This window comes from Vombatus ursinus, unplaced genomic scaffold (genome assembly GCF_900497805.2).
Source record: "Vombatus ursinus unplaced genomic scaffold, bare-nosed wombat genome assembly UNPS02014818.1, whole genome shotgun sequence".
Lineage (NCBI taxonomy): Eukaryota > Metazoa > Chordata > Mammalia > Diprotodontia > Vombatidae > Vombatus > Vombatus ursinus.
Window position 1 is genome coordinate 33,927,738 of NW_020954596.1, and position 24,971 is coordinate 33,952,708.

General features: G+C 35.6%; 1 protein-coding gene across 1 annotated transcript in view; it reads left to right on the forward strand.

Moving 5' to 3' along the window:
• The first annotated feature begins 573 nt into the window (after positions 1-573).
• PI4K2B (phosphatidylinositol 4-kinase type 2 beta) overlaps positions 574-24,971 on the forward strand; it is a 37,756-nt gene continuing 13,358 nt past the window's right edge. Inside the window, exons 1-9 of the mRNA XM_027836640.1 lie at positions 574-874; positions 7,381-7,538; positions 10,222-10,422; positions 12,340-12,471; positions 13,009-13,162; positions 14,711-14,778; positions 17,225-17,324; positions 19,235-19,368; positions 24,810-24,869. Of these exons, the coding sequence (XP_027692441.1) occupies positions 589-874; positions 7,381-7,538; positions 10,222-10,422; positions 12,340-12,471; positions 13,009-13,162; positions 14,711-14,778; positions 17,225-17,324; positions 19,235-19,368; positions 24,810-24,869 (1,293 nt within the window). The 5' untranslated portion in view covers positions 574-588. The remainder of the gene's footprint in view (positions 875-7,380; positions 7,539-10,221; positions 10,423-12,339; positions 12,472-13,008; positions 13,163-14,710; positions 14,779-17,224; positions 17,325-19,234; positions 19,369-24,809; positions 24,870-24,971) is intronic.

Genomic DNA, 24,971 nt, shown 5'->3' on the forward strand with positions numbered 1-24,971 from the left:
ATGGGTTTGTACCAAACAACTTATAAAGCTCCTTCCAGTTCTAAATCAGTGACCTTATGATCTCTCTGGGCCTCAGTTTCTTCATCAGTAAATTGGGGCTGGTGAGTTAATGATTTTTGTGCGACCTGCCTTCCATGGTCATTGTGCACAAAGTAGTTTGGAAGGTTTTGGAAAGTACGTTGGAAGCGTTACTCAGCTGAAGGGAGCCACAACTAGGCGTCCAGAACCGGAAGCTCCCTACCCCAGCTTCTGGACGACGTGGCAGGTGGGCTCCTGGCTCTTTAAATCCCGAGGCTTTCTCCCGGGCTCCGCCTCCCGGCCCCGCCCTCCGGGGTGCCGGCAGAAGGCCTGGGGTCTCGCGCCTGCGCGCTGGCGGCGGCGGCGGCGGCGGCGGCGGCGGCGGGGCCGGGCTTCGGGGAGGAGGCGGTGGCGCAGCCCAGCGGCGGGAGGAGGGAAGCCTCCGGGAAGCCGGCCGTGGTCTGGGCGCTGCGATGTCCAGCGGGGACCAGGGCAGCCCTTTGCTCTGAGCCCGTTCGCCTCCAGGTCTCCGCGCGCGAGGAGGAGGAGGAGGAGGCGGCGGCGGCGGCCATGGCGGAGGCTGGGGAACCGGGGCCGCGGGGAGCCGCTGGGGGCCCCGACGAGGATGAGGACGAGGAGCGGGAGCCGCTGCTGCCGAGGCCGGGCCGGGCCCCGCCGGGCGGCGCCGTGAGGGTCGTCAGGGACCCCGGGGGAGGAGGGAGCGGTGGCGGCGAAGCCCCGGGGGACGAGGAGGAAGAGCTGCTCCTGCCGGGAGGAGAAGCCGCCGACCCGGGCCGCCGGGGCCGGGGCCGCAGGGCTCTGGGGACCGTAGACCGCCTTCGCCTCTTCTCGGCAGGTAACCGGCCCGGGCCTTCCCCGCCCCCGCGAGGCCCCCAAAGCTGTGCCCAGCCCCCGGCGTCACGTCATAACCTTTGTCCACTTGGTCATTCTCGGAGAGAATCTCAGCCTTCGCCAGCGTGGTCCGACCAAAGGGGTGTGGGGCGTGCAACAGAGTTTGTGTTGGTTTGATATCCCAGTGGGGACCTCCAGACTTTGTGAACATTGTCAAGAAGTGTGTGTGTGTGGTTTGACAAAGTTTACATTCGTTTGAGATCCCTTTAGGAAATTACAAACTTTGTAAACATTGTCAAGAAAGTTGTATGTGAGTCTTAAAAAAAGTTTGCCTTAGTTTGATATCCCTGTGGGGAATTTCAAACTTTGTAAACATTGTCATAAAAAAGTTGTGTATGTGTGGTTTAACTACGTTTGCATTCGTTTGATATCCCTGTGGGGAATCTAAACCTTTGTAAGCATTGTCCAAGAGTGTGTGTGTGTGTATATGTGTTTGAACAAAGTTTGCATTACTTCGATATGCCTGTGGGGGATTTCAAACTTTGTAAACGTTGTTCAGAAAGTTTGTGTGTGTGGACACAAAGTTCGAGTTAATTTGATAATCCTTTGGGGAATTTTAGACTTTATAAGCATTGTTAATAAGTGTGTGTGTGTGTGTGTGTGTGTGTGTGATTTAACAGGGTTTGAACTAGTTTGATATCCATATGGAGAATTTAAAACTTTGTAAAAATTGTTAAGAGTGAGTGTGTGTGTGTGTGTGTGTGCGTGCAAATACATGTACACAAAGTTCAGTTAGTTTGATAATCCTTTGGGGAATTTTAGACTTTGTAAACATTGTCAGTGTGTGTTTGTGTGTGGTTTAACAGGGTTTGAATTAGTTTGATATCCATATGGAGAATTTCAAACTTTGTAAGCATTGTCAAAAAAGTTTTGTATGCATGTGTATGGCTTACGTTTTGAATTAATTTGATATCCTTATGGAGAATGTTTATTGATTTTTTTTTTAAAGCAAATTGTCAATCAGGGTGATGATAATAGACAGATGTTCAGCCCTTCCCATAAGAATATCTCCACTTTGAATCTAAATTGAGTTTCATTGATCTTCTATTCAATTGTTTAGCTGTAACCTCAAGCCCACCAGCATTTCCTAAATTGTGCGCTATGGTAGATTAATTGGGGTTTGATGAGGAAAATGTTGATAATAAGGATATTTTTCCTTTCCAGAAAAGTTAATGTGACAGTTGACATATACCTAACGTATTTAAGTGTAGTAATTTTTTGGCAGTGAAAATAGGTTTGATGGCCTCTTTTTTGTTCCAAATTTCCCCAACCTACTTCTGTCTACTCATCAATATACCCAGGGTGCTTCCTACTCCTAGATGTATATTTCAAGCCCTAAGATACTCAGGAACAAAATTAGCTTGGAAATACTGTCTAAAGCAGTGTAGGTAATAGACCACAAAATTGCTGCAAAGAACCTTAGCAATAAACTAGCCTAACACCATCATCTGTTACTGGTGAAGCACAGAAATGGTGATGTGATAAATTTGCGCAAAGACATAGAACTAATAACTGTCAGAGCCAACATTTGAACCCACAGCTTCAGATTCCATCCACTGTCCCTTGTACCATATCCTGCTAATACAGTTGAGATCTTGGATTCATTTTATATACAGAGAGGCTTCCTTAGGGCAGAATCTTTCAAATCTTTGAATTTACAACAAAATAGATCTTTCTGGTTTATTTTAAATGTAAGTACTTTTGTAAGTAAAGAGGATCTCCCACTATTGTTCAGGCCTTCAGTTACTCTTGTCTAGATTATTTTAATAGCCTGCCAGTTGATCTCTCCACCTCTAGTCTTTACCTTCTTTAGGAGTGCTGAATTGGGTTACTAGACTCAAATTTGCAACCCAGTACAGAACCATAATATCTCCATAACAGTGCAAATCACCTGACCTTTCTGGGCCTCAGTTTCTCATTTCTGAGATGAGGGGATTAGATTAAATAACCTTTAAAGTCCCTTCCAGTTCGAGATCTATGATCTTGTAATGTAACTACCACTGCTGCTAGGGTAATCTTCCTGATCCTGATGGGCACCGGAACTTCTGCCTGGATGTACTACTGTTACATCAAATTTAATATATCCCAAACTACACATTTCTTCCTCTCTCTTTCTCACCCCTACTCCCCAACCCCAACCCATTTCCATCCACTCTTCTTAAACTTCCTTCTCTCTGTTGGTATTACCATTGTCTTTTCAGTCACCCAGGTTGGAAACATGAATCATTTTTGCTTCTTTCCCCTTTCATCCAGTCTGCTGCAAAGCCTTATCTAGTCTCTCTCTGTTGTTATCTTTTGTGCTGCCTGTTCAATGACCCCCTCATTCTGCTCAGAGCAGCTGTTGCTTGGGCTATTATAATGCTTTCTAACTTTCTAACTCCCTGTCTCCAGATTGTCTTAGAACTGTAGCTATAGCAGTGATTTTATGAAATGTTAGGATAATTGACAGTAACGAATAAAAGATAATATTGGATTTTTCTATTTTTAATATGTCATGTTACTGCTACAATAATTCTAATATACAAATCTGACCATACTACTTCTTTCTTCAAAAATCTCCCTATTTCTTGCTGAATAAAATACAGACTCCTCAGCTTTATTAATTAAGGTCTTTTAGGACCCAGCATAGTTTGGCTCCAACCTACCTTTCCAGCGTTACCACATACTAATACCTTTAACAGTTTCTGTGTTTGAGGAGAACCATCTGTTCCCTAATTTCATGTTGTCTTTTCCCGTCTCTTAGACTTTGTACATCCTCTTCTTCAGGCCTGGAATGAACACCTCTGCCAGTTCAATTCATTCCACACTTTTCTTTAAGGCCTTATCTAGTTATCCTTCTTCCATGAAGATTTCCCTAAATCCCACCTTAATGTGACCTCCCTTATCAGATCTCTCACTTTATATTCTACTTGGATTCTCCTATGATAACCTCCTTATTATAATTATTTTCACTCATCTTATTTCCCCTACTGAAGTGTAAGCTCTCTGATGCATCTTTTTTTTTGTTATCTCTACCATTTAGCACAGTTTATTGCATATATGAGATGCTTAATAAGTATTTGTGAAACTGAGTTAGATCTTAGGCTTCGTTATGAGAAATATAGTACTCAGAACAAGAGAGATCATAGTCCTACTGTACTTTGCCCTGGTCAAATCATATTTAAAGTATTGTGTTCAGTTTGGAGTGTCACATCTTGAAAGGGGCATTGACAAGCCAAAGCCTGATTAGGAGAGGTTTCTTTATGAACCTTTTTCATAAATGGAATGGACTCTCCAGTATGGTAGTGAGCATACTATAAATAAGTGTTCAAACAAGTCTGGGTAACAGCCTGTCAGGGATATTACAGAAGGAAGTTTTGCATTTTGTAAGAATAATAACTATTGCCTCCTCCTACACAGAATGTAGCCAATAGTAATAATTAAGGATAAAAGTAAAAGCCCAACTTTACTTTTGGTTAGTCCTTTGTTATTTTGGGGTAATATTATTCCTAGCAGAAAGTTGAGCTGACAGATAGGATTCAGTTCGGTAAATATTTAATAAGCACTGCTGGTATGCCAGGCACTGAGGAAATATAGATAGAAGCAAAACACAGAGCAGGGTCTGTGCTCAGAAACTTTTTGGGAAACCCACCAGCAATAAGTATAATAGGGAGTGAGGAATAAAGGGGTAAAGGAGAGATCTGACAGACTTCTAGGAATGATTTCATGGAAGAGTCAGCTTCTTAGCTGAGTCTGCAGTGATAGGTTACAAAATTGAGACATTCTTCAGTGGTGGACTTGTTATTTAGCTTGAAATATAGCCAGTACCCAACTAACTCAGTACGTACTCTTCTTTACATAAGATTTGAATTATCAGACAACTGCTCGCCATGCCTTCAGATAGCCATTCCCTTTCCAACTGCTGCCATTTGGCATTTCCCAGTCCTTGCCACTGTAGCACCACTGTTTTTTTTTTTCTTTTTTAAGGCAGTTGGGGTTAAGTGACTTGGCCAGGGTCACACAGCTAGTAAGTGTCATGTGTTTGGTCTGAGGCCAGATTTGAACTCAGGTCCTCCAGACTTCAGGGCCGGTGCTCTATCCACTGCACCACCTAGCTGCCCCACCACTGCTCTTAAGATACTCTTATTTAGTCTGGCAACTCGCACTGACCCCAGTGAAAGCCTAGTGTATGTTAGGGGCAGGGAGGTGCCAAAAGTGAAAAAGAGAAAGGAGGGATGTTTTTCTTCTCTCCACACTGTAACAATTCCTCTAACAGTTTCTAGACTTCCTCTCTCTCACCCCTTCTTCCTCTTTGCCTTGGGCCATTCTTATGTTAAAATATGTCCTGTAGTCTCTAAGTATTTATGCTCCTGAACATGGATGAATCTAAATTCGGTTTTTGTGTACCCAGTGACAGCACTGTTATCTGTGTAGTCTTTGTCTTTCCCTACAGGTCCTAAGTGAATAAAGAACGTGAGAAAAAGTGGGATGGGGAGAGCTATATTTGTTAACCCTCTGTTTCTCATTGTTGTTAGCAGTAAAAACTCAATACCTTAAAGAGATACTAGCTTTTTGCTTATTAACCCCCTGTCCTTGAAATAGTGAGATTGCAATCTGTTCTTCAGTGAGGTTGGGGAAGAGAGAACCCCTGAAATAATGGATTTTACAATAGAAAGTTAAGTAGACAGGCAGCCCTGGAATCAGGAGGTGATAGGGAAACCTCAGGATTTTTCTGCCTCTGTAGGCTTCTGTGTTTGACTTCAGCATATTTCCCTTAGATCATGACTTAGACAATATCTTTTCCCCCGGTATTTTTTTTTTTTTACCCTGTCCTGTCAGCTAAGGAACAGACCCTATTCCTTCAAGCCTACTCATGAGGGATATTCTTGTCTCATGGCCAAACAATCTCACTTCAGGTTAGAAGTTAGGAAGTTGTATGGCCAAAACATAGTTATCCCTTCTACAACATTCCCAGCAAATAGTTGTCTAGGCTTTCCCTTTAATAGCCTATATACTTTTGGATCACTGTAATTATTAATAAATTTATTTTAATATTGATAAGAAATTTACTTTCCTATCACTTCCACTTCTGGATCCTAGTTTTGCCCTCTGGGACTAAGCAAAACAAATAAAATAAAAATTTTTCTGCCCAACAGTCTTTCAGATAGTTTGAGACAACCATCATGTGTCTCTCTCCCCACCCCAACCTCCCCATTCCTTTATTTTTCAGGATCCCAAGTTCCTTCAGTCAGGTCTCATATGACAGTAAAGTCAACTATCACCTTCCTCACTTTGAACATTATGCTTTTATTACTAACTCACTGTGTGACTATCTTAGAAGCATTGTTATATGTGTTCTATAGCACTATTAATAAAGTGTCAGATGGCCCACCCCTGGCCTAGGCTAAATGCCCTTCTGTGGACTGTCCCAAGAACCCAGCCACCACATATAACTTTGCTTCTATATGATCATGTTTTTACTGAATTTCAAAGGACCAGCTTAAAATGAACTTTTGGAATATAAGTTCTTAAAGTAGGCATTCAAGGTATAATAAAACATAAGTGTATTAGATGGTGAGGAAGACTGGTCTGAAGAGCCTGAAATATGGAATAGTTTTAAAATATATACTATTTTATTGCTTTTAGGTTTGTATCATATCTTGAATTAGGGAACTAGTATAGATAATATATCCTTCGACACTTGAATTAATTGTTTGTAACTGACATTGGCTATGTAGTAGTAGTAACAATAACATAGTTATAATACTTGACATATACATTAATGATGCTTTAAAGTTTACTGAGTACTTTCCCTTCAATAACCTTGCAAAGGTGAATACTCCATATTGTGTTCAAGTAAATTCTTCTAAAGTAGTTGAGAAGTTTATGCTTTTAAGAAGATTAAATTTGCCCCTAGAATCTTTTAATAGAAATTTCTGAACATACTTTGTTTATAATCAGTAAAGCAAATATCTAGCTTCTTTCAGACGTTTAAGTGACAGTTCAAATTAATCAAATTTTCCTGTATTTTGAATTCTTAAAATCCCCAAAATATTGTTATCCAACATATCTTCCAAATACAGATGAAAATAATTTGGTGATTCATCTGTTTTCTTTTATCCATGTCACGGCATCCTTCCATCATTCTGAGAATTGACTGAAAATGGTAAAGAACTGCTAATGATTAAGGAAAGTTTAACCAGAAAGTACAGTGCTGTGAATCATTATTTCATTTTATACTATCTGAACTTTAGTAATAAATATAGGAAAATTCAAAGATTAAAATAGTTATTGTAATACTATACCATTTTCCTTTGCATCAATGGCCTAGTCTGTATTGTTTTAAATCAAATAATACTGTTTCACTTGTACTTTGGAATCCTGGATCACACCTCTATTGCTGTCTTGTCTTTTTTTTTTTTTTTTCAATTTAGTAAAATCTCATGTTGTATTAACATATTTTTAATGCAGTAAATTTGGGAGGTCTTGCAGAGATGAACGTATTCTTGGAGGATCCAGAATTTACTGACACGATACTGAAAGCAGAACACGCAATAGACTCTGGAGTTCTCCCAGAAAGAATCTCCCAAGGTTCAAGTGGAAGTTATTTTGTCAAGGATCCCAAGGGGGTGAGAATTTTATAGAATAAATGTATTTAACGTCAGTTTTGGAGGAAATGTTGTATTTTCCTGTATGAATCTTTTTTTAAAAGTTCTGGCCAACAATTCTTACAGAAATAGAACTAATGATTTTATTAAACTTTTAACTTTTGTTAAATTTGTATTCCAATCTTTATTTATGTTTTACTTACATGTGTTTTTGCAGAATTGTGTGTATTATTTTGTTGTCTGCTTTTTAGTTTGACATAATTTTTCTGACATAAAAGATTTTTAAAGATAAATATTTTGAATATTAGGAGTTCGGTCCTTATTTGGTTACTAAAACCTGTTTAAAATAGTTATAGAATTAATTAGTGTTTCTAGAGATTTTTTCCATTAAACTCATGATCACTTTCTGTTCAGAAAAGGAAGTCAACCCTCAATAACTGATAACTAATAATGACTGATAACCCTAAATAAAAAACAGACAGCAGTTCTTAATAAAATGCTTTTATTTAGGAATATAGTACTTTAGTTGGCTGACTTGTGCTGAAACTCATAAATTTGCTGTTTCATTGCCTAGCGTTAATTTTAAAATATTTTATTAAGTCCTGATAATTGCTAAGTCTCTAGACATTGTGCTATTAAGTCAGATACAGATAGTAATTGCCTTCAGTAGTTTAAAGTATGGTTTTAAAAGCTGATGAAATTTTCAGAACTTTTGAAATTTGGTGAAGTTGAGTATAGTTATTTCATGGAGAAACTATCTCATCTTAGAGATTATGCCAGCCATTTCAGTCACACAATTTCAGAGCTCAAAGGGAAACTCAGAGGCCAACCAATATACCTCAGTTGGAATTTAAAGATTCAACAAGCATATGTTAAGTGCTTTCTATGTGCAAGGTACTAGAGAGTGAAAAACAAAATAGAAACATTTCCTTGTCCTCAAGAAGCTTATATTCTGCTCGGGGAAGAGGCTACGACAATTACACAGATGGTATTTTGAGAAATTTTGGAGGCTGTTAATAATATCTTCTACAGTAAGTAGTCATCCAGTCCTTGCTTGAAGAACTCTAGTGAAGGCAACTCATTGCCTCTCAAGGCAGCATATTCCACTTTTTGATAGCTGAGTTTAGAAGTTTTGCTACTTCTGTCTCGAACAGAGTAAGCACTTAATTAAATGTGTTGATAATAGTAATACCAAGTCTAAATTTGTTTCTCTACACCTTCTACCTGTTGGTTCTAGTTGTGTACTCTGGGGCTAACCAGATACAAATCTAACCTTTTTTTTTTTTTTAAATTATCCATCATTCTTTCATGTCTTTATAGATATCATGTCTTTTCTTCTCAGTGGTAAACATCTTTTGTTCTTTCAACAGAACTTCATAGTGGCATGGTCTCTATACCCTTCATCATTCTGGTCACCCTTCTGTAATATACTACAGCTTCTCCTTACTAAGCTGTAGCTCCCAAAATGGAATACTGTACTCTAGATGTGGCTTGACCAGGTCAAAGGACTATCATTTTACTTGCCATGGATACCATTCTCCTAAGATTAATCTAGAGTTGTTATGCTCTTGACTCAATATCAAAGATGCAATCTGTTAAAAATACAATGATCTTTTTTTCAAACAAACCACTGCCTAGTCATATGCCCATTGTCTCGATTTGTTATTTGAAGTTAGCAAAGCAAAAATGAGGGCAGCTAGGTGGCACAGTGGATAGAGCACTGGCCCAGAAGTCAGGAGGACCTGAGTTCAAATCTGGCCTTAGACCAAACACTTGACACTTAACTAGCTGTGTGACCCTGGGCAAGTCACTTAATTCCAATTGCCTTAAAAAAAGAAGAAGAAGAAGAAGAAGAAAAAGCAAAAATGAATCCATATATGGTTCTGATCAACAAATAAATTTATTTGACCATCTCATTTCTATCCTAGTTTTCCCCCTCCTTAAAGAACTTTTTCCAAAACCTTTTGATTAATACTTATCCAACACTCATTTCCACAAAGAGCTACTATGGTTTTAACTGACCTAGTTTAAGAAAACTGGAAACGCTAAATTCTTAGAATTTAAAAATTTTTATTGTTAGCTTTTTTTAAGCTCATTTAACATAGGTGGGTAATTTGATTTTCTTGTTCTTTTTTCATGCTTTGTATCTTCGTGTTAATACTAGTTATTATACTTTGATGTACTATAATTCTATTGCAAAGCTACTATTTCTTGTCTCAAAAGAAAATACAATCTCCAGGTCTCTGAATATATTATTTGTAAGAAACAAATAATGATGATTTATTAAGAGTTTAGATCATTTGAGTACATGAAATCTTTAACCATAAGAACAGGCACTGCTTTGTCACAAGGAAGGTAAAGTATTTTGAATTGGTTTCTAAAAGAAAAAAACTGATGTAAAGAATGTAATGTTAAGAAAAATTAATGTAAACCTTCACGTGCTATAATAAATCTGAATTTTTACTATTATAATAGAAGATAACATACTATAGGGGCAAAAAGAGCACTAGTTTGGGTAGCAGGAGAGCACTGATTCTAATTTTAACTGTACAGAGTAAGTCATCTATTTCAGGAAATTCGGAATTCAGCTAAGATCCATTATTTTTTAAAATGAGATTTATTAAAAAATAGAATGCAGTTTTATAAATTTTTGTTCAATTGTGTAAAATAATTAAAACCTCATTATGTTACTTTTCTTCTTTAGAAAATTATTGGTGTCTTTAAACCAAAATCTGAAGAGCCTTATGGTCATCTAAATCCAAAATGGACCAAATATTTTCATAAGATCTGCTGCCCTTGCTGTTTTGGCAGAGGTTGCCTTGTACCTAATCAGGGATACCTTTCTGAAGCTGGTGCCTATGTTGTAGATGAAAAGCTTGGTCTGGGAGTTGTACCAAAAACAAAGGTAAAATGATAATTAACTTAAAGATAATATTTTATGTGTTATATAGAGTAAGCCTGCCTAGTTACAATTTCATGGGTATAAAGGTTCCTTATGACAGTGCTTCAAGTTGACTCATTTACCAAGTCTTAGAGAGACATTGTGATACAGAGAAAAAGAGCACTGACTTTGTAGTGAGAGGAACTGAGTTCAAATCTTTCCTTTGTCACTTATTCCTTGCACGATCTTGGACTTAACGTCCTAACAACTTAACTTCTCCAGACCTTAGTGTCCTCATCTATTAAATTTGAGGCAGGGGAGAAGGGGAGGTATGGAGTTGAACTAGATGATCTCTAAGGGTCCTTCCAGGTTTCTGTCTATGCTCCTGTGTTCTGTTAGGTTGGAGATGATTGGAGATTTGTTGACACTAGTGTAGATAAGAGTATTTAGGAGCTGTTCATGTAAAAGAAAAAGATGGGGAAAGAACTTTAGAATGAAAAGGAACTAGGTGTTGGAAAGTGAGGATTTAAAGATTTCATGAAAACAAAAGGATACCCTAGTGTTCTGATAATATTTCTATTTTTTAATGCTTCTTTTTTAGACCTTTATTTTTTACTTTCAGAATTGCATGAAAATAGTGAGGCTTTGTACTCTGTTCTGTTCAGGGTTTTGGGGTTTTTTTGCTTTTTTTTTTTCCCACTTTACCCTTTCATGGATTTGTGATTGCTTTTGACATTCTTTAATTGAGACTCCTCACCCAAGCTGACAAAAGCCCTCAATGTCTACACATTCATATTAAATAAATAACTTCTTTTAGGTTATATTGGGGGGCTTTGTTGCTTGGGTGAGTTTCTACCCTGGCATTTTAGAATGCTGGGATCAAGAAGGACCTCAGAAGTCATCCAGTTTCAACTCTTACCTAAACTGCGCAATTCTTCTACAACATCACTTATGGACAGTTGTTGAGCTTCTGCTTAAATACTCTTACTAAATGTCTGCTTTCTCCTTCATGAGGTAGCCCATTACATTTTTTAAACAGTTTTGTTTCAGGTTTATTATTTCAAACCAAAATTTGCTTTTTCTAACTTTTGTCCATTGGTTCTAGTTCTGCCTTCTGAAGTTATAGAATAAATCTATTCATCCTTGGTGCTGTCCTGTCACCGCACAAGATTTCTTTTCCTCAGTTTCTCTCCCATTTCTGTATGTGATATGATTTCAAAACAGTTCCCTGAAACATGCTACAGTTTGTGTTCGTAAAATTTGTTGCCCGTGTAGACTGGTTCATAAATCAAATCATGACTCTTAAATTGATTTTTAAAAAATATTTATTGTAAATGTGATTACCCAATAAAAGAAATAAGCAAACAAAATAAATACAAAGACACATAAAGCCATGAACTCCAATAATAAACTATAGAAATATATGTATAATATTATATATGTATATGTATGTGTGTGTGTGTGTATATATATATATATATATACACATACACATACACATACATAAACTCCAAAAATAAAATTTTTATAATTCCCTAAAAGGGAAAAAATATATACATGTACATTTTTCAAGAATTTGTGATTTCATCATTGTGGGTTGTCCCCTTACCAACTCAGATTGAAACCCTCTAAAACTTAGTAGAACATCTTCATGAGGTACTGTGACTGAAACTTTTGTCCTGCAATAAGCCTGGTGGCAAGTCCCTCCAAACTTAACTAGACTGATCCTCTAAAAATAGACATATATTTTTATCACTGGACCTATGCTCAAAGCCTGGCTGCATAGTTCTTAACAAAACCTTATTATAAAGTTTAACAAAGTAATTAGACCTTACTTGTTATTGGGCCTCCTGAGCTTTGTGTTTATCAGATTCTGTTGTTTTGTAATCATCACTAGTGACGTTTAACTTCTGATATAGAACTTAAAGTATGTATTTTTAGGTGGTCTGGCTTGTGAGTGAGACATTTAACTACAGTGCAATAGACCGTGCAAAATCAAAAGGCAAAAAATATGCTCTAGAAAAAGTACCAAGCGTGGGCAAAAAATTCCATCGAATAGGACTACCTCCCAAGGTAAGTTACTATAAAAATTTTATTTGGGAGAAACCTCAGAATGTCTAGATTTTTTTTAAACAGCAAAAATAGTTATATTTTTAAACTTTTACTTGATTGTTTAGTTGTGACATTTTAAAATCTAGTATTCAGACAGAGAAATTCCAAAACAATTTCACGCACAGCCATATGTTTCACATGGGCATCAAACTTAAAACTTTTACGTGCTTTTTATTCTCTTTGTCAGAAAGGGTAAATATTGCTAAATAAAGAAGTTATATTTTTGTATCTCTGATTTCCATTATTTAATCTAAAAGTTCTTTACAGAGAGAGCTTAAGGAAACTGACATTCTAAATTAACCACAGAAATGTGATGGCTTAGGATAAAAATAAAGAGGAAATGTTTGTCCTCTTTGAGAGGTCTTTGAGTTGCTTTGTTTTCTTTTGAAAGTTTACATAGAGCATTTGTTTAATGTTACAGAGAAATTGGTTATACTTAAAAATTGGGTCTTTTTATGTTTTATTTACCTCTTCTAACTATAGCCATTAAAATTACAGGTGGGCTCCTTTCAGCTGTTTGTTGATTGTTATAAGGAAGCTGATTATTGGCTTAGGAAATTTGAAGCCGATCCTTTACCTGAGAATGTTAGAAAACAGCTTCAGTCACAGTTTGAGAGATTAGTTGTTTTGGATTACATCACCCGAAATACAGGTATTAAACTTTTGTCTTCAGTTATAGCCAATAGCTTATAGCCAATGTAAGGTGTAAGGTACTGTTGTCTTTTAAGCCTTGTTAGGATCTTGAACTATAAACATTTGGCAGCAAGATCAAGACCACATCTACTTTCTATTTGACAGAAAATCTGTCAAACACATCATTTATCAAGTAGCCACTAGGTGCTAGGCACGGGGGATACAAATACAAAAGTGAGATAGACCATGCCCTAAAGGAGCTTCCCAGGGGCAAACCCAGTATTCACAGACAGATTCAGGATAGGTACAAAGTAATTTGTGGGGACTCTAACAACTGGGGAAGTCAGGAAAGTTCTATTTAAGAAGGGGGCAGTTGAGCTTAAGCCCTTAAGGGAACTTAGGGATTCCAGGAGGAAGATGAGAAAGAAAAGAATTCCTGGCATGGCAATAACCTGTGCAGGAGATGAAATATTATATATAGGGACAAGGTGGCTAATTTGGCTGGAACACTTGATTGAGTGTATGTAATAAAGGGGAGTAGTGAGTAACCAACCTTCAAAGTAAGTGGAAGCCAGATTATGAAAAGCTCTAATGCCAAGCAGAGGAATTTGTATCTTATCCTAGAGGCATTAGCATAATCAGTAGTCAATAAACATTTATTAAAGGCTTATTCTTTGTTGGGCACCTTGATAATACTGAGGATACAAAGAAAGGCTTAAGACAGCCCGTACCCTCAGGAAGCTCACAATCTAATGGGGGAACACAGCACACTAGAAGAAGCTGAAAAGGGAGGATTACCCAGGGGGAAGTGGTACAGCCTGTTGAAGTCCTGCAGCTAGGGTGAGACATGATCTGAGGAGATGTGAGTTACAGTTGATTTCATCTTGTAGAATGATGAGTTTCTGAAGATCATGAAATCTAGGAGGTCAGCCAGGTGGGAAATGATGCCATCAGGGGCCCTAGAAAGCAGAGATACAGGCCTGACTCAGTAGGGCAGAAAGGATTCTGCTATGAAGACAGTCTTTTCAAGGAGAATTTCTTGACCACCTTTGTGGAAATAATAATTCCATTACCTGTTAACAATTTCCTCGGATATGTTCATATTGAAAATGTCCCTTGAGAAACATAGATAATTAAGAGTTTACTGAGTGTGTGATATCCATATATCCTTTAAGTGCCTATTAGTGCGTTATGTGACCATTCATAGATATAATAGCATAAACTATAAATACATTCAGCTATTGCTTTTATACATTAATGAAAAGAAACAGTGCCTTGAATTTGCATTATGTAATTTTTTTTTCAAAAGATTTGTTTTTCTACTTCAGTTTGGCTTAGTCTAAAGTTAACATTTCTAGCACCTATTCAAACTGACAGCAGAGAAAGCTATTTTCTTAGAGTGATGCTAGATGGCAGGGGGAAGCCAGGTATAAATTTGAAATGTGCCACAGATAATCAGTGACATTGGTAAGACACAGGTAGATAGTTGAGAGCTGACTTTAGATTTTTCTAAAATAAGTTGTAGTTTACACAGAAATGAAATAAAATAACATTTTTGTTTTGAAAGACAGGGGAAATGATAATTGGTTAGTCCGATATGAAAAACAGAATGATGGGAGTAAAAATTCCAGTAAGGTAAGAAAATAAAAGGATGTATCTGTTATCCGTTACTGTAATGTCTTAATTTAAAGGAGAGCAACATTTCAACTTCTCTGACCTTGTGATTCCTTGTTTTCCTTTTCCTCTTAACATTTAATGTTTTTCTTCTATAGTTTTTCCTTCTTATCCCCTTTTCCTTTCATCTTTTCTCTTTCATTGTCTTGTTTTTCTTTCCTTTATTCTTTTCCTTTTTTTTTTTTTGGTGGTGGTTGTTGATGTTGATGATTTTTTCTTTACATTTTGTTGTTTGTAATAGGCTCAGAAAATGAAACTGACTAAATTTAATTTGGGGAGTTTTTGAAATCTCGGATTGGATAACCATTAGTTTCTATTGATTTTAAGTATAAAAAGGTTTTGTTACCACATCTGTTATTTGCTACTTCCCCTTTTGGTCTACTTTTTCTCTCATTTCCGTAGATTAGTGAACAGCATTATGCAAATATTACCCTTCACTGCATGGAATTGAATATTTCTTAGAACATAACAAAGTGTTATATAAACTTATTTGTGAATAATTGCTTAAAGGAGTTTTTTAAAAAAAATTTATCATGATAGACTACACATAAATTTAACAACCATTATATGTGTGTTTGTATATTATATGCAACCAAAAAATTGGTTATATACAAATGTCATGTGTAAGGGATAGCAAGGAAGCCATTGTCAAAGAAATAATGACAAGTGTGTAACACAAATGACATTGGATTTCAGTCAAATATACCAAAGGTATAGAAAAGCTCACAAGATGACTGAATAAGTTTTTTTGGGGGGGTGGGAACCCTTAAACATTTAAGAAAATGTTAAATGAAGCATTTTCTAAAACTTTTTCTAATCTTTATGTATTTCTGATTTTATATATTCAGATTTTACTTGATCAAAGAATTTTAGATAGCTTACATCCTAAATCATTTTATTGCTCTGTTCCAGATGACTGAGTTTTTAGTGATAATTTGATTTTTGCATTTTTTTGTTCTTGTATTTTTAATTGGTGTTATTGAAGTGAGCATTTCATAAAGTACAGAAGGAACAGTATATTTATCATATTGGCCTTCAATGAGAAAACTAATTTTTAAAAAGTTGTCAAAACTACCTTTTCTTAGCCCCTATATTCCATTTTTTGTTTATCTCTTCTGGGACATACCTTGTTATCTTGACATATTTCAATTGGGTTTTACTTAGTACTCTGCCAATCAGTCTATTATAAGCATATAGGAAATGCTCATATATTTATATCTGCTGGATCCAGGAGCCCTGCATACTTTTTTCACTTAATTTTTCTTGGTTTTTTTTTTTGTGTGTGTGTGTGTGTGTGTGTGTTTTCTTTTGTAATATGCTAATATGTGTTACATGACTTAACATGTGTAATAGATATCATATTGCTTGTTTTCTCAAAAAGCGGTGGAGTGGTAGGAAGGAGGGAGAGAATCTGGAAATCAAAATTTTAAAAAAAGAATGTTAAAAATTTTGTGAAATGTGATTGGGAAATATTTAATGAAATAAGTAAAATACGTATATATTTTAAATAGAATGTGTCCTGGCAGTAGATAATGGTATTTTACTATATTTGGTTTTTTTGTTTTTGTTATTGTTTTGTTTTTTTGGTTTTTTTTTAGGCAGTTGGGGTTAAGTGACTTGCCCAGGGTCACACAGCTAGTAAGTGTCAGGTGTTTGGTCTGAAGCCGAATTTGAACTCAAGTACTACTGACTTCAGGGCCAGTGTTCTATCCACTGTGCCATGTAGCTGCCCCGATTTTTACTATATTTGGAAGCTACCATTCAGAAACTCTTTCTGGGAATAAAAAAGGGAAATTTTCTTACTGATTAATTTGTACAGTGCTTTAGGAAGGTGCAGATTTTTAAAGTATGGTAAATAGGCACTTTGCTTCCTATGTTAAAGGAATGATAACCTTAATTTTTTTTCCTACCGTATGTGTTTCAAATATGTACTATTTAAAATGTAATGTTTTGAAAATACTATAAATGTTAAGGATCTCTCTAACTATAAACTAATCTTGTAAAAATCACTCTTAATTTAATCTATCCCATGGTTTCAATAATGTTTTAAAAGCCTTACTGGAAGGAGGAAAAAACACCTGTTATACTTCTGTCTTGTATTTTAGCAGAGGATATATTTTCCAAGCCCCTTTTCCTATATATATTCAATAAAGATGACAGATGTAAAGTGAAAACAAAAAAAAAAACTAATGATTCTTAGATTCTGCCTGATTTGACACTGGCTCTTTCCATTCCAGTATGAAGTTGTTAAAACTCATCATATTGTGAAAATACTGACTGGCAAGTTTATGATAGAATCTTCAAAGCATGTATTTCTTCCATTTTCTTAATTATTGTAAAAGAACTCTACACTATGTAAGTATTTGTGTATAAAGCTTCTTACCAACAAAACAATTTCCCCCCTTAGGAAACAGAATGGACTACGGGTAAAGAATCTCTTATTAAAATTGCTGCAATTGATAATGGTCTAGCATTTCCTTTTAAACATCCTGATGAATGGAGAGCATGTGAGTATTCTGTGGTTATCCATATTTATATTACTCCTTTTCATAAAAAAAAAAAGTAAGGCAACCAAGTTTGCCCACATGGCCATGGAAGAAGGAAATTGTGAATGGAATATAATCCTACCTAGTCTATCTACCATGTGCAGAGAAAAGCTTGTGAAAGACAAGTAAGAAAGAATGTTTTTATGACAGGTCCCGTACCTAACCTTTCATCATATCTTAGTGCTTTCCAGATAAAAATACCTCTGATGTTTGACAGCCAGTCCAGAAGCCTTCACCATAGCCCTCTCATTCTACTGCTCCTACTACTGTGTGGCACTGTGAAGTCTTAGATTTCCTGCTAGCATCTTAAAGTCTGTGTTCTGTGTAGCAGAAGTTCCCATTCTCCATATCCCTAAGGCTAGTGCCACAGCTTTAAAATTTGACTCGCGTAGTAGATAGTAAACTCAGTCAAGGTCACCTTGACTCTGAGAACTTATCACTTATTACCTGTTTGTCCATGTAGTAACTCTATATTTTGGGTCATTATCTGTATAAAAATGATTAACTTCTGATGGTTTGAATTCTAGTTACTATATATGTGGCTATAGAGGCAAGAGGCCCTTTAGAGGAAAGGGCTATGTTAGAAACCTTCCTTTGACCTTTACTTCTATTGGCCTAACTGTGACCAAACTATTTTATTACTTCTTATTCCTCTTTCTTTTCCTGGTTTATGTTGTAGAGATTGGAGTTAGCCAATAGATCTGGGAGACTAAAACCGAATAGAACAAAAATTTTGGTTTATCATTATGAAGAATTGAACTAAGCCATATCTGTTTTCAGATTTAATTGTAGTAGATGTACTTTGCTGATTAAAAAAAAATTATCTGCTTATAGAAATGTCAATGGTATTACCTGCACTTAACAATACCACCTCTTAGCTGCATCCATTTCTGTTTCTCAAATCATGGAGATAATAGTACAGTTGTATGCCTTCCTATAATACATAGTCAATATGAATGCCAAAAGTATATTTGCTTAAAAGACTATTTTATGGAGAACTTACTCAAGGCAAGTGCTCACATGGTAGTTAGAAAAAATAATACATGGACACTTTCAGGGTTCTCTAAAGAACTTTGGAATTGATTGTGAGACATTAGAGACAATAGAATTGCCCAACATGGTGTGCCCATGTCAAAGACGGTGCTGTGCTCTATGAGCAAAGCAGAATTGCAGTAGCTCAAAAGAAATGTGAGATACACAAATTTAAACATCTTCTCTCCAGGATGTTCATATGGACAATTAGTGCCTGACCTGTGGGAGAGCCTTCTTGAGCTCATGTTGGTGTGATCAGCCACAGTCGGACACACTGTATCTCAACCCCAACATAGTGATGTCATTTCGGTCCTCTTTGAGAACAAAGGACAACCAACCTGTCAGAATTTATCTCTAAACACAAATTCTCAATATACAATTTATGAAAATAAGAGATTGTTTAAAGTGATCAGTAATGACATTTCAGGTGGTGGGTAGTAAGTGGCTTAGTGCTGGGGTGACCCAGCCATTATAATGCCATTGAGGCATTATAAATTGCATTAAAAGATATTGCTGAGGGTGAAGAACATATGAATGTTTAGGTTAAGAAACCCTTGATCTTTAAAAACGATTTCTAGTAGGGCATTTAGCTTTCCTGCCTAATTTTATTTCAGTATGTCTAGGTCCCAGTGTTGAATAGTTTAATTTCAAAATACTTCTATTAAGCTGATATTAAGTACTTTCTTTGTGTACAGTATTGCCTTTAGCCCTTAGAAATATACAATCAATGTGTGATGGTTTCCTGTCCTTATATTCAAGCTTATCATCTAATCATTTTGTGAAATGAAAAGTTTTTAAAACTTCCTCATGGACTGAAAATACTTTTTATTCCCCATTAGATCCTTTTCACTGGGCTTGGCTTCCTCAAGCAAAAGTTCCTTTTTCTGAAGAAACTAGAGAATTAATTCTCCCACGTATCTCTGATATGAACTTTGTGCAAGATTTATGTGAAGATCTTTATGAACTTTTTAAGGTAATTACAATCTTATCTGAAAATTTTCAAGTGTGATTTAATGGAAAAAAAAATTGGACTCATAATCAAAAGATATGCATTCATTTCTCATCTCTCCACCCTTCTAGCTGTCTGATCCTAGATAGATTACTTAACCTGTTTAATCCTCAGTTTCCTCATTTGTAAAGTGGGAATAATGACATTTGTCCCACTTGCCTCACAGGGTTGTTCATGATCAAATGAAGTAATGTATGTAAAAAACACTTTTGAAACTGAAAACCATGTGTATGTAAAATATAAACCAGTTATATATACCATATATATGCACACGCATACACACACATATACATACATACACACATACATATATTTATATACACACACACACACACACACACACACTTTTTTTAAAATTAGAATTCGTAATCATTGGAATACTAAAGTAGTTTGAGGAGTTGATTTTCATGTATGCCCAAAGGCAACAAAAAAGAAATATCATGTCACAAGATACATAGAGTAAAGAAGAAGAGAAGTTCTGTTTATAATTCAAACTTCTCCAAATCAGGTCAACATATACTTAGTGACTTTAGTGCTAAGGTGAACATAGGAGAGGATGGCAAGAAATATGTTGGAAATACTGTTCAGGGTTGCAAAATACTCAGATGTCTTGTGTCATGTATAGCATAATATTTCCAGAAGAAAGTTGGAAGGCTATGATAAGTGCTTAGTAACATCACCAAATTACAGTATTTGCTAACTTAATAGGAGATGGGAGAGTACATTTCTAAATCAGCTACATGTAGACAGTTAAACATTACCTACTTAGAACAAAAGTCAAAATTAAACTAGAAGAGAGGATAAAGGCAGGAAGGCACACAGTGGACATTTGCAGTGACTTCAACCTAATTTATTCAGACAAGCTGTTGATGTTGAAAAATGGGGAATGGATAAAGGGATAGACATCAAAACAAACTATCACTATTAACAGAAATATATCTAATGTAAATGAAGCAATCATCACAATGTACAGAACAAAGGAGCCCAGAAATCCATCAGTAAGCAAACATTTGATCTCCTTGCCAGAAGGAGACATCTAGCAGCCAAGCACTGGTTTAGACTATATATAAAGTCATTTGCAAAATGTTATAGTGGAAGATGAAGAGTAGTATCTAGTTTAAACAAAAAAAGTGGTAGTTGGGAAAAGACTGCAGGAGATACCATGTGAAACCTAACCTAAGCCCAATTGTCCTAATAGTATTTCTAAATGAAACCACAAGGACAAATGTTTGAAAAATAGAACAATCTGCTAGTGTAACTCCATTCAAATACTTAACACTTAAGTCACCAATGTGCTAGTAAGGACAGGGAAATGGAACATGAGAAAATGAAGTCAAGAAGAATGGCTGTGATTTAATCAGACTAATTATATACAGGGAAGATCTGTACTGGACAGCAAATTTGAAAACATTTTGGGATTAATTTATAAAATATTTAATAGGAAATGATATTAATATAAATAATTACCAAACCATTTGCCTATTTTTTTCATCTTAAAAGCTTTATAAAAATTATATACATAAGCTTTAAAGGTATCCTTGAGGACAACGAGAAGGGAATATGTTTTCAAAATAGTTTTCTACAGCCAACTATTTCCCATAATTGACTGAAAATTTTAATGATTACAAGATCACATTGTGTATAATATATGTTGATTTTTTAAAAAAATTTGAGTAAAGAAAAATAGCAATCTTGAAAGACTCCTCCAATGTCAATATACTAAAATAATACAAGATTCTTTGATACATAACAGCCAAAAATAGAAAATTTTGTTCAGTAATCCCTGAATATAAAGTGAGTCATAAAACAAAGTAGTATATGTTTACTTCTCTCTTGAAGGCCTTCACAGAATCTAAGCAGAAAAAGAATCATACAAATGATGATGTCCTTGAAATACTCCTGTTTGCTGATGATACTATGCCAATGGCGTTAAAACTCAGAATGTTGCATGATTTTCTCAGTGGAATATATGACCACTTGAAAGAAATTGACCTCATAATCCATACAAGAACTCCCACATGAATGAGGAATGTCTTTTGCTTAGAATATGACTTGGAACAAGATGGAAAGTTCACTTGAGTTTGTCCATCAATACATATATCTTAGTCACTTGATAGATAATGAACTAGACCCAGAATTAAATAGGAGGGAAAAAGTAGAAAAGATTACATTTGAGATGCTGCAAATGTTTTTGAGAATCTCAAGCTGGTCCCTGACACAGAAATACATTTTTTAAATATCATTATTCTTTTAGTGGTGCTCTGACTACAAAACATGAAACATTTATACCCACCATTCATCTTCTCATGGACCTTTGGAGAATTAAAAGTGAAAGTAACCCAAGGACAATGGGATAATGAATGGTGGGTATAAAGGAGAGTAACATATCACTAATGATGGCTTATGTACAAAAAGGTCTCCATCAAAGTAGTCCTATAGAAAATATGTTATCAGAAAAAAGAAGTAGGCCATTCATGTAGTGAAAGTGATAGTTGAAAAAAGTTTTTAGTACTTTAAAACTTTTCTTTCACTAAAGTCCTACTCCAGAGTCTTGTTGCATGAAGACATAGGATAATAGTTTTATAGTTGTAAGTGACCTTAGAGGTTATCTGATCCAACCGTCTCATTGTACAAATGAGGAAATCAAGGCACTGATGTCTTGTTTTTTAGTGACTTTACCAGTTAGTGCAAGAACTGGAAGGCTTGGACTAGCCAAGATGGCAGAGTAGGAGGAAGCAATGCATCTCAGCTTTCTTCCTGTTCACCCCCCACAACTCCTCCAGCAACGATCTAAGAATTTCAAACTGAGTGGTGATTGAGAAAGTGTAGTGGGTTATCTTTTTACCCTAAGACCACATAAACTTGAGAATCTTTCCAGTAAGATGATGGTAAAGTAATACAGAAATGCTAGCTCTAGCTAGAAAATTCCCTCTTCCCCTCCCCTGACACACAAAAAAGAATTGAGGGAGCCAATATAGGCAAAATTATCACTTATTGCCAAGGAGATGATAGTGTACTTGGAAAACCCTGGAGGCACAATTAAAAATTAATTGAAACCAACAAAGTTGTAGGATATAATGATTTCACATAAATCATTAGCATTTCTGTTTAGTAATAATCCCATTAGGAAGAGAAATTCTATTTAAAATAACCCCCAAATTATATATGAAATATTTGGGATTTTACCAACCAAGATACACATAGGTACTATATTAACACCACTACAAAACACTGTTTATGGAAATAGAGGCCAACATAATGGCAGAATGTTAATTGCTCATGGCTAGGCCAAACTAATGTAATAAAAATAATAATATCTAAATTAATTTTATTTAATGCTATAACATTCAAACTACCAAAGGATTACTTTATTAAATAAGAAAAAATAATAGAATTGATTTGGAGGAACAAAAGATCAAAAATCTCTAGAGAAATGATGGGGGAAAAGTAAGAAGGAAGTGACCTAGCTTTCCAGATCTCAGAACTATATTACAAAAGCATCAGTAATCGAAACCATTTTGTTCTAGTTAAAAAATAAAATGGTTGGTTTGTAGAACAGGTTAGGTACTAAACATAGAGTAGTAAAGAACCTAGTAGCCTAGTGTTCACTGAACCCAAAGATGCTAGTTGCTGGTATCAGGATTCATTCTTTGACAAAAATTTTTGGGAAAACTAGACAGTAGTTTGGCAGAAATCAGGTTTAGACCAGCACCCCACAACATATATTAAGATAAGCCCCAAATGGACGTATGACCTAGATTTAAAAAGCCATGTCATGAGCAAATTAGAAGAACAAAGAAGAATCTTAACTTTTAAGATCTGTGGGTAAAAAAGAGTTCATGAACAAAAAGGGTTAGAGATCATAGAAGATAAAATGGATATTTATTACATAAAATTAAAGTTTTTGTTTATACAAATCTAGGGCATATAAGATTAAAAGGTAAATAGTTAATTAGAAAAATATCTTTACAGCAAGTTTTTCTGACAAAGATCTCATTTCCAATATATTTAAGGTACCGATTCAAATTTATAAGAATCAGAGACCTTCCCCAATTGATAAACAGTGAAAGATTGTGAACAAAAAGTTCTCAAAGCATGAATTCCAAGCTATTTATGTACGTGTGAAAAAAATACACCAAATCACTAAAAATTAGAGAAATGAAAAATTAAAACAAATCTAAATCCACCTCACACTCATCACATTGGCAGAATTGACCAAAAAAAGGAACATGACAAATGTTAGACGAGCTGTGATTAAACAGGCACATTGACATATTTAGTCCAACCATGAGTTAGTCCAGCTGTTCTGGAAAGCAATTTGGAATTATGCTCAAAAAGATATTAAGTTGTGCATACCTTTTAACTTAGAAATTATTACTCATATATTCCAAGGAGATCAAAGAAGAAAGAAAAGCACCTATATATATACACAAATATATACCAGCTTTTTTTTGTTGTGTTGTTGTTCAGTAGTTTTTCAGTCACATCCGACTGCTCATGACTCCGTTTTTGGGGTTTTCTTGGAAGAGATCCTGGAGTGCTTTTCCATTTCCTTTTCCAGCTCATTTTACAGATGAGGAACTAAGGCAAATAGGGTTAGGTGACTAGCCTACGATCACACAGCTAGTAAGTGTCTGAGGCCAAATTTGAACTCAGGAAGATGTGTCTTCCTGTTTCCAAACTTGGCACTTTACCCACTGTGCTACCTAGCTGCCTCATTGTAGCTTCATATAAATGCTTGGTAATTGAAAAAAAAATATTTAAAAAAAGAATATCAAGAACTTTTTAATACAGAAAGACTTTTGAGTATGTAATCTGCAATGGACAATGAGTTTGTTGTCTAAGATTCAGTCTACTTAAGTTCAGTGAGGCCAGTCATGAGAAGATTAGTCACCAGGTGATGAGTTGCTTTTGTCACAGAAATTCATGAAGACAATTTAGTAAGGTACCGATGTCTTATTATCTGCTTAACACAAAAACCATGTATCTTTTGACAAAGACATTTTAAATTTCTAATAGTTTTATATCCTAAAATCTTGATATTTTCTGCTCCACTAGTCTTATAATCCTAGTCAAAAAAAAAATATGGTTACTAGTTAAATATCATGAATATGCTTAGAAATAATAGAAATAAAACTACACTACTCTGATAAATAAGCTGTTGTCTTCTAAAATTAAAATTCAGCAAAGTTAACTTTGCATAAGTATGAATGTTACTTATCAATGAATTTCTATTTGAATTAAACTCATGCTGCTTTTTGTGTTGAATTATCAAATCTGATCATTTAAATTTGTAACTTGAATTAAATTGAAGAATTCATTATTAATCATGCTAAAGCAAATAATTTATAGACAAGATCTTGCTGTTAAGTAACTCTTAATTTTTTTTTCTTTCTCTCATAAAGACTGATAAAGGATTTGACAAGGCCACTTTTGAAAATCAGATGTCTGTAATGAGAGGCCAGGTAGGTCATGTTTTTTGCAATATTTAAATTTTTGTATAGAAAAGAAACCGTGACAGATTAATTTTATCCAGTTTCAGTTGGGCCCTCACTATTGCATGCCAG